The 12,726-nt window shown below is 43.9% G+C and overlaps 1 protein-coding gene across 2 annotated transcripts; it reads right to left on the bottom strand.

The window, feature by feature from the left end:
- Positions 1 to 4,810: 4,810 nt before the first annotated feature.
- On the bottom strand, positions 4,811 to 12,336 carry necap2 (NECAP endocytosis associated 2). 2 transcript variants are annotated; one of them, XM_064305479.1, is made up of 8 exons: positions 12,177 to 12,336; positions 10,030 to 10,130; positions 9,375 to 9,479; positions 8,613 to 8,694; positions 8,186 to 8,294; positions 7,937 to 8,090; positions 7,524 to 7,608; positions 4,811 to 6,817 (listed from the first exon to the last, which is right to left on the bottom strand). In XM_064305479.1, the coding sequence occupies exons 1-8, from the start codon at positions 12,269 to 12,271 to the stop codon at positions 6,775 to 6,777; spliced, it is 774 nt and encodes a 257-aa protein (XP_064161549.1). In that variant the 5' UTR covers positions 12,272 to 12,336; the 3' UTR covers positions 4,811 to 6,774. The 2 variants fall into 2 exon arrangements, with proteins under 2 accessions (XP_064161549.1, XP_064161548.1); XM_064305478.1 differs by having other exon boundaries at positions 8,613 to 8,708; positions 9,377 to 9,479.
- Positions 12,337 to 12,726: the final 390 nt, after the last annotated feature.

Below are 12,726 nucleotides of genomic sequence, written 5' to 3'. Positions count from 1 at the left end.
TTGAGGACACGGGATTAAAGACTTTAAATCTCCCCCCGCCCCCCTTCCTCCACTCTCGCTCTGCCCTGCAGACTGCTTGTACACGCATCCCCAGCTACTCTACTCTGCAAGGTCATCTTGCAACAGACGGAAAGTATAATATGCATATAATATGCATAAGCCAATTCATAAATTGTATAATTACAGAGACTGGCTCTTAAAGTTACCTTAAGAAAGTAATGAGATACAAATGGAAGACATTTACGTTTAATTTATTCTGAAACATAAGTGAAAGTGATTACTGGTCCGGTCCCCTTATGGTAATAAGATTTGCAGAACAATTATCCGCACGAACATTAACGAGATGACACTGAACGGCGGATCAGGCTACACATGAGGCAAAATTACGCTGTTGTTCGCTGGCCCACCGCCAGACACTAGCGCACAGTGAAAATGTGCATGTTTGAAGGCTAGCCCCTTTCGGTTCCCCACCGAGCTTGGAATACCACTTCACTGCCTGCGTTGTCACGGTAACTGTCAATTCCAGAGAGCGGTGCAGACTGTCATTATCAGGCCACCTGACGAAACCATTAGCATAACTCAATTTCTCTTCAGTGTGCTCGGTGTACAAATCATAGGCCTACACAATTGTAAAATGTATTTTATCAACATTTTTACCAAGTGTCCTTTATTGTTTACTATTATTATTATTATTATTATTATTATTATCATTATAGCAACTGTTTTAACACAAGCTTTGACTTCGTCTTTGGTAAGGCTGTTGCTGAAGGTGATGAAGACGTATAATGTAGTTTTACAATTGTAGCGCTGAGCTGCCCCCTGCTGGCTTCTCCAAGTTTTTCAATCATGCCGTCTGTAAAAAAGCATTTGTGGAGCTCAACACCCCCTACCCATGCGCAGAATTCATCATGGGCGCAACTTCTAGAGGACGGTGGTGACAGGATCCTGAAAAGAGCTCCGGGAATAGAGTGCAAAGCAAATCCTATGGTGCAGCTGACACAGAGAAACAGACACCCCCAGAATAGTTAATCAACCACATCATACAATGAAGGGCCTCGTCTTCAGGAATCGTCCATGCACCTTGTAAGGATGTACACAGCCTGACACTGTTACCTGGAAGCAGAAATCAATCCCTCATCTAAGACTGAACAAAGGCTGTCATGGAAATGATTTAGGGATCTGCAACCATTTACTTCCTAACCTTGACATATCACACAGAGTGGTCACAATTGGCACTTCCACACAATGTAAACCACGTGGTTGCCATGCAACCAATTTCAAGTCTAATCCTTCCGCAGGTCCGTCTAATGAGAACAAGCACAACGACATGGACGCTGTGTTGTAGGAGGTGCAGTTTCTTCAGATGAGACATTTAACCCAGATCCTGACTCACTGTGGTCATTTCCACTTCTTAAAATAGAAAAATGTCACAGAAATCACTATCCACATCTGGCCAAATACTCAGCCCTTAAATCTGATTGGCTACACAACAAACATGCATTCCCAAGGTTGTTCTCGGTTGCCCTACTGTTAAGTCATTGACAAACTACCCCCTAGGTGGAGAAGAGGTTCAACTTACCCCTTTTCTGGTTTAAGGTTCATGTCAGGTAATCAGGAGTGATTCTGCCATATGACCAACAAAATGGTTGTCAGTATTGCGTTAAGCTTCAAGGTAGGGAGTACTGCTGAGTAACTTTCACTCTACTCAGAAAACTGCCTTATCACTAATGGCCATTTATTATTGCTTTGTTGCCACTCCCTTGAGCAAAAGTCAGAGAATAATCAGAAGAGTGCAACATTGATCATTCCTCAGATAGCCTGGATAGATAATCCTATTCACTGGAAAATGAACTTATCCACAAAATATACAGATTTCATAAAACAGAATCTCTACTGAAACGAGAGAAAAGCTCACAGTTCAGTGTTTGCTAGCAAGGGTTAAGATGTCTTCAGAACAATGTGTAAGAGAATCGCACATATTAGTTGACACTGGGATACAATGAAAATCACACAGGACTTGTGGGATAGTCACAGGTGAGTCACCTAACTTTTTGAAATGAAATGCACCTGTTACGTAGGCTTCTTCCCCCTTTTTTTGGTGCATGCAGTTCCGCCTAAACGACCTTTTTCTGTAAAGGTATGTTTTTCCATCAACTGCAGATAACGGCAATAATTAGCACAAGAACAAGAATATTTAGATTTTTACCCAGAGGTCTGTAACCCTCATCTTTAAGAACCACTGGTTCTGATGTTTTATCCCCGTAACCGCCCCCTAATTGCAAAGTGCCTAGGTTCTAACAATTCAGAGCACGAGAGGGAAATTCAACTGAAATTTAGCCCGAGAAAACTTTTCAACGATGCAAGTTAACTGCTGTGATGAACCCACGTCCTCATACATTACTTTGCCAATAACGGCTAGGCTAACTTGGGTGTAACAACGCTTCCCGTGGCACAGAAACACTCGCATCACTTTGTCATGACAACAGAAAATAAGCACCATACAACCTGGCAGGTCGGTACTAGTTATGTCAAATCAAGTTGCATGACAATGGTTTAAAATGCCTTTATCCAACAACTGTTAATATGTTCAATGTAGAACATATCAGAGACCCTTTAGCGACGGCACAGCGTAATACTCGGAAGTTTCATTCTGCTGCATGGTCAATTACAGTTTTCCGGTCCAGCCCTAGTAGCCTAATCTAAGCGATCAGACCGGGATCATAGCATCATTACAACTAGCCTCTCCAAGATTGAAGATTTTGTTTTAGCTACCAACTGAAGTAACGCGCACTAACCTTACCTAACTGTGAGCAAATTGACATCACCAGTTTAAGGCCATAGCAAAATAACATGCAAAATTCTAGCTAATACACGTGATTCCGATTTTTCTGGGGAGTTGGCGATTTCTGACAATTCATGCTTTCTCCGACCGTTTGTTTCCAGGCCAGTCCAAAGACGGCATTTCCTTTCTCGCAGTTTGAGGAACAGTGGCGCCGATTATTGTTTCGTTTTCGTAGATTTTCAGAACAGAAGCATGCACAGATACATGGACACTGTTTAGACAATCGCCTACCTTGTACTGAAGTGGAATACATACGGTCTCAGTGCTGAAAACATGTTTTTCGCTCAGGGCAGAACCGTAGCTGCCGCCGTTGTAAATATTTTGAAATGCATAGGCTAATATGCAGGGAATTTTGCATGCGCAGATTTGCTCCAGGCTGTCCGCTACCCCCTTTCCGGGGGAGGGACTTAAAGCAAAGATATTCTTTTTACTAGAATTCTTGGATGTAGCCGTCGCCCAGTACTTTAACCTAATTTTCAGCTTTTTCAAATTGCAATCTGACCAGTGAAAAATTATCGAGTTTGTCTTGAGGAATTGAAGTTGCATCACTACCAGTTGAGCACTAACCAATATTCAAAGTGCATTGAAAGCCAGTTTGTCGTTTTAAAATGTTCATATTAGAGCCGTAGCCTACATTACTGTACCTGCTGGTGTGGACATCTCACTTTACTGATAGGCTATACAAAAGCCTGTGTAGCCTGTTAAATACGTTTGTGTCCAATTCAGTATATCAAAACTAATACTTACAGGGGGTAAAGAAATCTTTCGGTTTTTTTTCCTGCAGGAATGTAAAGAATTGTTTGAAGGAAATTCCAATCTCGTATTGAGAAGTAGAAGGATATCGAGTCTCGGTACTGTAAAGGTGCAGGTGAAAATCAGGTCATTCACGTGCAGGGTTTATTGTTCAAGCAGTGATGGTATCATACGTACCTCTTTTGTCCCAGTAGGTGTACTGCATTTATATTTCCTCAAAACACTATATTTCCCTTGTTTTCCTGCAAGACTGAATGCAAACTACTGCTTTCCCCAGATCTCAGTAATGCTAGAATGTCCCTTGTGTGCTGTATGACTGAAACACATCAGTAAAATGCACACTGGCCACAGACAATGGGCCCTTTATTACACAAACGATCGAAGCACCCTGGAGACAGAAGCCGTAACCAGGGGGATATCTCCAATCTCTGCAAACCCAACCCTACGCCTCCCTCGCTCAAGCAGAAGGCCTGTATACTCGTGGGCAAGGTTGTGTATTACAGCACCAAGGACAAGGGGGTTGTTCAGCAGGTCAAACTACAATTCCCTCCCTCCCGCGGGACCATTGCCGAGTAGTATAGGAAATCGCGAATGAACCGAGACGCTTCAAGCTGACACCGCCACGTGATTGGCAGTCATCATGAACCTCAGAACACCAAGGGCCCGCAAAGACAATGTCAGACTCAATGCCCTGGGAGGAACTCTGCTGCAGTAATGCATCTACTATTCACTCCCACTGAAATGGACCGATATCCAGGAAGCAAACTGGACACAGAACAAAGAAAGCAGGTAACATGCAGGTTCTGGACTGAGTTCACACTAATCTCTTTATTAGCACTGTGACAACAGTCCTCTCTCGAGGGGCACCCTCACAGTATATACTCTGTATAAACACAGCTCAATCGAGATGCAGTTCAACTGTTGGGAACACTTGACTCAAGTGCTGAAGTATTTCTTGCTTGCTTGTACATGTTTTATTATTTTAATTAAAAGTAAATGTATCCCACTTCAGTCACTGGACCCAAGCCCCCGCCCCCTCAAAAAAAAAACAAACAAAAAAAAAAACACACAAAGATGAACAAATAATGTAGTTATAAACCAAAAAGATGAAAAAAATATTTTTGTTTTACTTTTTTGAGACAAGAAATTAATACTCAATTGACATCAGTTGCCTGCCCCACCCAGAAACATTACCAAAGAAAGCAAAGGCACCACTATGATTGTCAGAAGAAATGTATTTACAATTAAGCATTGCTTTACATTTATACAAGTGCTGTTACATCAAAAAAGGCACTTGGAAGGGATCTTTCAAACACCACCACACCCACCAAAACTATTCCGACCCCTCTGTAAGGCACAATAAGAGGTTAAGATCAATCAACATAATAAAGAGATTAACATCAACACACATGTTCAAAACAGGCTGGTCAGGTGTGTTCTATAACAAACAAACAAAAAAAGTCAAAAATAGTCCTTTGGGCTAATTTACTCTAGACAGACAGATGGACAAGAAGACAACAAATCATGTGACTGGCTTCATCAAATGACTGATACCCTGGCTCCTTGGAGGTTCACCCAGCTAGAGAGCCAGCTAATTTTAGTGATGAGCCCCTATAGGCTGGCAATGGAACTGTGATCCTGCCAGTGTCATACACTACAAGCAGGGCTGCAGAGCAATGCATCGCTGGGCATAACCCCTCCCAACGGGGGAGGGCATTCCCCCGTCCTCGTACAATAAGCGACATCTCTAGCCAATCAGGTCCCTCAATCCCCCTGTGCAACAACCGCCCCATCATACAGAGACAGGGTAGCTGACTGCACACATTTTTTTCTTTTGCGACTTCACGTACAGCCTCCCAAACTTACAGAGGATACTGCAGCTATACGGGACAGTCCAGATTTGTGATTCTAAAATGGGAATACAGGAAAAAATGAAGATAAAGCAGCTCCAAAAAACAACAAAGAAAGTATGACATGAACTGGTGCCCCAGACACAAGCAATAGCTCAGATATTAAACCAATAAGAACAGGATCTACAGTTCAGACTTTATCAGACGTCCAAAAGGTCTTTTCCTTGATGGACAAGCGAAGGAAAAAGAACTGATCTGTAGAGGTCAGCCCCGTTCAGTCACATGTAGAGTGGTCTGCATGTCTGTCTGTCAACAGTAAGAGCGGACTGGAACATCCCCCCTCTCTGTCCTTCTCATGCGCACTCCCTGTACTAAAAACTAGCAAATAAAAATGGGAAATATTGGGGGATGGGGATGGTTTCCCCCCCCCCCGCCTATCTCTTTAAGGTGAGGAAAACACAGCTAAACACACTGACTACAATGATTACAACTACAGAAAATATCTCATTATCAAAAGTCGCTGGAGACGTGCAACGTTTCAAGGTCACGTGGGATGGGTGACATCACACTCCAGAAAAGAGGGCCGAGAGGAAGAGTAAAGCAAACAGAGGGGATACAGTGAGCGCCCCCCCCCAAAAAAAAGACGAGGACTCAGAAACACTGAACAAAAAAATCCAGAGAGAGCGCTTACCCCACCCAGCAGTGTGCGGTAACACGGAATGCATTTGTAACTGTCTTCAGACAGTACTGACGGGGTCTACGACCCATCTATGAAACATGAGACACACATATGAGATGTAACTCCTTCCCACCTCCGGTTACTCCTTCCAAGGGACTTGTGGAAAAGGGGGGTGGGGGAAAACGCGATTCAGCTTTGAGGTTTGGGAACTACGGAAACCTACCTCTATCCCTGCGATTCAAGCGAGAATCCCCAATACGTGATCAATTACAACATGAATGGTCTGATAAAGTCAACTCTGATTGCATAGAGAGAAAATACATATCCATATATAGTAAAATACAAAAACAGCCTAAATTTTAAAAAAATGGGCGCTGATGACTTTTCTTAGTGTGTGCATGAGTCTCCATGTCTGACTGTATGTTTGGACGTGTATGAAGGTGTAAGTCTAATGAAGTGTGTGTACCTCTGTGTGTGTTTATGTGTAGCTCCACCAGTCAGTCCACTTGTCGGGGTTTAGGAAAACTCTGCACAGTGCAAAGAATTTCTGTCTCTTTCCATTGCACCGTCAATCCAGGGAATGCAGAGAGGTGGATGTGTGTGTGTGTGTGTGTGTGCGCGTGCATGTGTGTGTGTAACCCATCTCACAGTTAAAACTGCACCCATCCTGTACTGGCAGTTTCCTTGCTGGAGCTGAAAATGGAGAGACATGAGGTAATGGGCACGAGTACAAAAACAGACAGAACTGCAGACATATATCACACACTGGGTTTCTTCCAATTAATAATGATCAATTGAACTTTAAAAAAAGCACACACATTTTTTAAGCAAGCATTGGGCAAGACCCATGTAAGCAATCCTAACAAAAAATTATTGATCTCACGTTCTTCAGAATGAGGATGAAAATTGAGGAGTGACACTCCATCCCTCATTGGACTCCGCCTCTTTAAAACCGGGACTGATTTTCAGAAGGAAAAATCAGAGACGCCTTTTAAATCACTCTGTATATTCACTCTTGATTGATGTTCACGCTTCTCTCGTGAGTAAAAAGGGGCAGGGCCGAAAAGAATGGGTGTACAATCATTTGATTGGTCTACGAGCGATAAAAAGGGGCGGGGCTGAAAATAATGGGTGTAAAGTCATTTGATTGGTCTACGAGCGAGCCAGGCGTGGGCGCGTGTTCAGACCTGCCCGTACTGTGTGTGTGTGTTGGCCCACAGCCCGTGGGCTCCACTCATTAAACTGTCAATGCGGAACTGCTCGAGTGTACCATTATGCCCTTTGTAAACAATCGCAGGACAGCAGCCATTTGCAAGTACATTTACTGGTGGTAGTGACATATTGGGCGCTCCTTGCCCACTGTTACACATACGGAGAGACAACCCCGCCCGTAACAAACCTGCCAGGCGCTGTGGTGAAGTCTCCCCACAAATCGAGACTGGGCTGGGCAGCGGGGGCTGGACCCCCAATATCCAGCAGAGATGCTGGAGAGAAAGAGAGCGAGCTGTCAGTCAAGCTGATTCCAACTCTGCAGCTCCTGCCACTGTTCTTACGCCAACCCCACTAGTCTCGCCACGTGCACATACAGCAATAATTGAACCATTTTAAGGTGTAAGATCACAGATAAGAGATTAGAATGTGCTGAACTGAATGCTCTAATGCTGAAGTAATAATCACTACTGGTAATTGAAAGCAATGGAGTTCTAGAAGACAGACTTAGAATTTTGAAGTAACATTCGAAAAATCTACTCTTAAAAGGGTTAACTGTACAATATACACAAAGGGGAAAGGTAACTAATGAAGTAGAGTTACCTGCGTTCGGCTGCGTGGGTGGTACAGGCTGATGTGCCACAGGAGGGGGTACTACGCCACCACCCTTTGCCCCTGGTGGAGGAGGAAGAAGCCCGCTGCTCGCTGGTCGAGACTTAGCAGCCCCAGCTGCGGGTGTCTCTTTCTTCTTTATGTTCTGAAAGGAAAGGTGGGACTGGCCTTAAATGAACGTGTCCTCTTGTCAGCTTGCCGCATCACAATCACTACATCCAAGCCCTTTCCACCACTCACCCCAATGTTGATCTTTATGGTCTGCCCTTCTTTGAAGCCCAGGTCCAGCTTAGGAGCTGTGCTCTGACTGGCCTCCTGTTTGGCCAGCTCACCTTCCTGCCGGACCCATCTACGACAAGGAGAGGTGGTATTAGTGGGTCAGAAAGATGACCGATTAAGAAGCACTCTCCAGGAGCATGCGGACCAAAAAAGTAATAACAAATTCAACAGCTCCCTCTGATGGCAGATCTTAGAACTGCGACTCGGTGACCAATTTCCTGACTAATTCTGAAACCTGATACCAGGAGGAACCAGGAGAAGAATAACACCCATGTTCTTAACTCTACTTCAGACTGTTTTCCCCCCCCTCCCCAGCACCACCGCCGCGTTCTGTGTGGGGATTTCCACTCGCTTTCACTTCCCTTTCAGACCAGAGCAGCTCACTCACTTGAAGTGGTCCTGCAGAGCGACGTTGAAGTCGAAGGAGTCGCCGCGGTCAGCGAACCCGAGGCCGATGAACGCGTGTCGCCCTTGTTCGCGCCCAGGAGAGGGAAACGCACACAGCACGAAGAAAACAAACAACGACACGGAACAGGAAATGCAGAAGTGAACACAAAGGTCTATGCTGAAGACAGGCAAGCACGCAGAGGCACATACACACAAAGGGTATATGCCGAATGGGTTTGCACCTACAAGCATACCCTGACCTTAGCCCTGAAAGTTTTCAGTAAGGTATTTAGCGCTGGTTGATACAATACATTGTTTCATAGTTTTGTAGGCGTTACCTGCTGTTCATCATGTCAAACTGCCACACCCTGGGCAATCACTTTTTTTGTTAGATTTTAAATTTGATAAAAAGAAAAAAAATTAGCAATTCTAAATCCTCCTGTAGTGGACACTATAGGAACTTTTCGCTTTCAGGATACGAAAACTAATTTAAAATCTCTGCTGAATAAAATAAGATTAACATAAAATTAACAAGATTAACATCATTTTCTTTGTGCCTTTTCCTAAGCACAACTATTCATAAAATTATGATTTTAATTACACAGGGACTTTAAGATAATACATTTGTAGTTGTAACACTTATAATAGACTCAAGGGCCATGATATACAGATACTATGACACTAAAAAAAATCACAGGCCTTACGGATTAATCACAGATTACCAGGCCTTAAGTGTGGGTCTCCGAGCACACACAAACCCTACCATTTCCGTCCTCTATCCGGACCACAAAGTATCTGCTGGAGTCTGTGACGGACTCCACCACGGACCCTGGGTACTGCTCCACTGGGGCCTGGGCGAACAGTTCTCCTGAGAGGCAGACGGCACAGTTCAGTGATGCGAAGCAGCTTTAGCTACTAGGACCAGGCTAACGCGCCACTGACAGCAGGAACTGCACCACTCAGTGCACTGAGCTATGAAGACCAACAACACATTCACAAAAGCACACATGCGTATGCCACGAAAACACATTCATTTTCACATTCGAAACAGCAGAACATTTTTGGTTTTGTATGCTTTCAAAATAAGCACCATTTCTAAGGAGGTTAACCTCAAAGCATACCTGTATAGTGATCCCTATGAATATATCCCCATTATATTTCTTGCCCAGCTGCATAAGTTTCGGTACATGTGATGGTAGGTCATGCAGAATGCTTTTCAATATGGCAGCAGTATAGCATAAGTCATTAAAACAGACTGGGGACTGTTACTGCAAGCAAATTTAAAACTGCAAGGCAAACGCTTAATTATTTTCAGTTAGAGGAACGGTGCCTCTCGATGTGCATGCGCTTCCGATGGGGTACGGCTGCAGCGATGAGCAGTGAGCGTGCCCGTCACTGAGGACAGGCGGGACGCTGACCTGAGATCTTGTCCTCCAGCTTGATGTAGGCGATCTTGCCCTTGGCGGTGATCCTCAGCCTGCCACTCCAGGCCGGTTCATCCAGCTTCCAGTCCGCAGCCCTGCATGACACAGGCCACCACAAATGAGGACATGGCACCCATATGAATACATTACATTTTATTTGGCACAGGCTTTTATCCAAAGTGACATACAATAACCCCCCTGACAACTGTCACCATACATTTATAAACACCTGCACAGATAGAAAGATATGTAAGGGCACAGAGTGGGGCATCCAGCCAAGGACCAGGTTCTTAGTGCAGCCATGTCCCTAGGGTCCACAGAATCTTAGGACCATGCAACTGATTATACCATCGCTCTAGGATGGGGGTTTAGGTCAGCAAGGTAACAGTTCATAATGCAGTTTTCTTGTTGATAGGACAGACTCTTTCAGGCTTCCTGCAGCAGCAGTGTCAGATGATCAGCCCTTTGGCATAATGACCATGTAGCTCAACTGACTGACAGAGGATTCCAGAGTGCCTGCACGCTTCTGAATTGAAAAAAAAAGACTGTAGAGGTGGGATGAGCTTTTAAAAATGATCAGGACCCCAAATCGGTAGTTAAAGAAAGAGGTGAGGGTTGTTTATTCTAAAATAAAATAAAAAAGGGAAATGCAATATTTTAAAACATGGGGAAACACGGCTTTAGAACAATGCTGTGTCAGGAAATTTACACAGCTCACAAAGAATATGAAAGTCTTAGGTAAAATTATGCGCCATGCTGTCGAACTGTAACGACAACTGTGTAAGCCTAGCGCCGCAGAATTCATTTCCTGCAAAGCGCATGTTTGCGTCCAGTCAGCTGAGTGTCTGTGCAGAGCGGTGTCGGGTGAGACCCCCACGACCTCCCATTCCGCCGTGCACGGAAGGCGTAAAAGTCAAAATGTCAGAGGCACTATGAGAGGGCACTGAAATGTGAGAAATGGTTAAACTTAATACAGTGTATGTTAATGCAAGCAGGTGCTGTTCACGTATTAGTTTTTAAAAAAAATAAAACAGGTTTCCTCGGAATTGGTCAACCTATTAATTTGCCAAACTAGGCCCACTTTCCTTTAATTTTCAATTGAAACTACGTCAGATCGCTCAACCCTGCCCATCAGTTAAAATTCCAGACCATGGCGGGTAGGGGGCCGACTGTAGTGGAAGCACTGCGACTATCCGTGTCTAGAACTGATACAGAACCAATCTGTTAATTAGTTGAGTTAGCCGCCTTAACGATACCTAAAGAACCACCAGAGCAGAGAACGGCAAGTTATGCAGTCATTAGTGAGACGGTCCTCTGCACATTTTAGTCAAATAGCTAGCTTGGGTTACGTAATAAGGACGCCCAGGTATTTTTCTAACTGAACACAGCTAGATTACACAAGCATATAACACTGTGCTAGCTTTTAAAGTTAGCCTTTGCTACTAACAATACCTGTAACTACAGTTACAATCAGGAGGCTTATGTAACTCCGAAATGATGTTATTAGGAGCCACTCTTAAGTAAAATGTTAGCAAGCTACCAAGTGCCCAGGGCAGTTATGTGCAAATGACAACGCTCACTCGAGCAGACTCGCCAGTGAGGTCGGCTCAGCTGACGTTGCAAACTTAGATAGTAGCAATTTAGCTAGCAGCTAGATGGTGCCGACAATAAGCGAAATCACAATCTAGTCCGCCAACGCAATTAACATGAATTATCCTAAAACTAGATAAACCTGTTGGCTACACTAACCACACTATTTATTTCAATTTCTGTTGCTAGTCTACGATACGCAAGCAAAACTGGACACAGAGTTACAGCTCAGTACGTCGCTTACTTTAAACTATGAAGCAAACACACAAGCAAATTAAACCATATTGCCAGCAATCGATTTAGCTAACACCAACTAGCTGACAAGTAGTGACACCAAATCAAAGTTAACGTAGCTAACATTAAGATTCAAACCCTACAATGTCCGTTTCAGCTTAAGAAGTTTTTCGAACTCGCCAGCTGACCCATGCAACGCTGCAGCTACTTTCAATGGATATTAGAAAACTTCCTGGATTCAGCGCCAGTGTTTCTCATGACAAACTGTTTAGAAACTGGACCACCGAAAACGGCACAAACTCTGTCCCAACTCTCACCTATATCCACGGTTCGTCGCCCGGGGAGGGATCCGGTAGACATGGACCTCTGGTTTAACACAGATAACAGATTCGTAGCCACTGTCTTCTGCCATTTTTTTGCATGTACTTAGAATTTCCAAACTTCAGGAAAAGTAGAAGAGGAAGAGTAAACGAATGCCCACGAACGCAAGTTGAATACAGTGCCTCCTGGTGGTAGGATGATGATATGGTACGATATGGTATGATGATATGATAGGTGGTAGCCTAGATACAGCAACAGACTTGTTTGGTATGGCTTTACACTTTTAAGCCATGCCTTGCTTAATTAAAGGCTACTAATGCTCCGTTTATGCTCACACATATCATATCCGTTAACTTGCACCACATGGTGTTATGGCTATATATGCAATGAAGAATCAATGTCTTGTTCACATCCCACTAATGCGTTCATATTTTGTCGTATTCTAAAAGGCAAAGGTTGCCTTTAGAAAAAGGTTAACCATTTTATGACAGAGTATAGATTGATGGGCAAAATCAACGTGGCCCAGACTCCTAATCACTGAAAGTG

Source organism: Anguilla rostrata, chromosome 13, assembly GCF_018555375.3.
Source record: "Anguilla rostrata isolate EN2019 chromosome 13, ASM1855537v3, whole genome shotgun sequence".
Classification (NCBI taxonomy): Eukaryota; Metazoa; Chordata; class Actinopteri; order Anguilliformes; family Anguillidae; genus Anguilla; species Anguilla rostrata.
The sequence above is the reverse complement of the archived record's forward strand: the minus strand, read 5'-3'. Positions and strand labels throughout refer to the sequence as shown.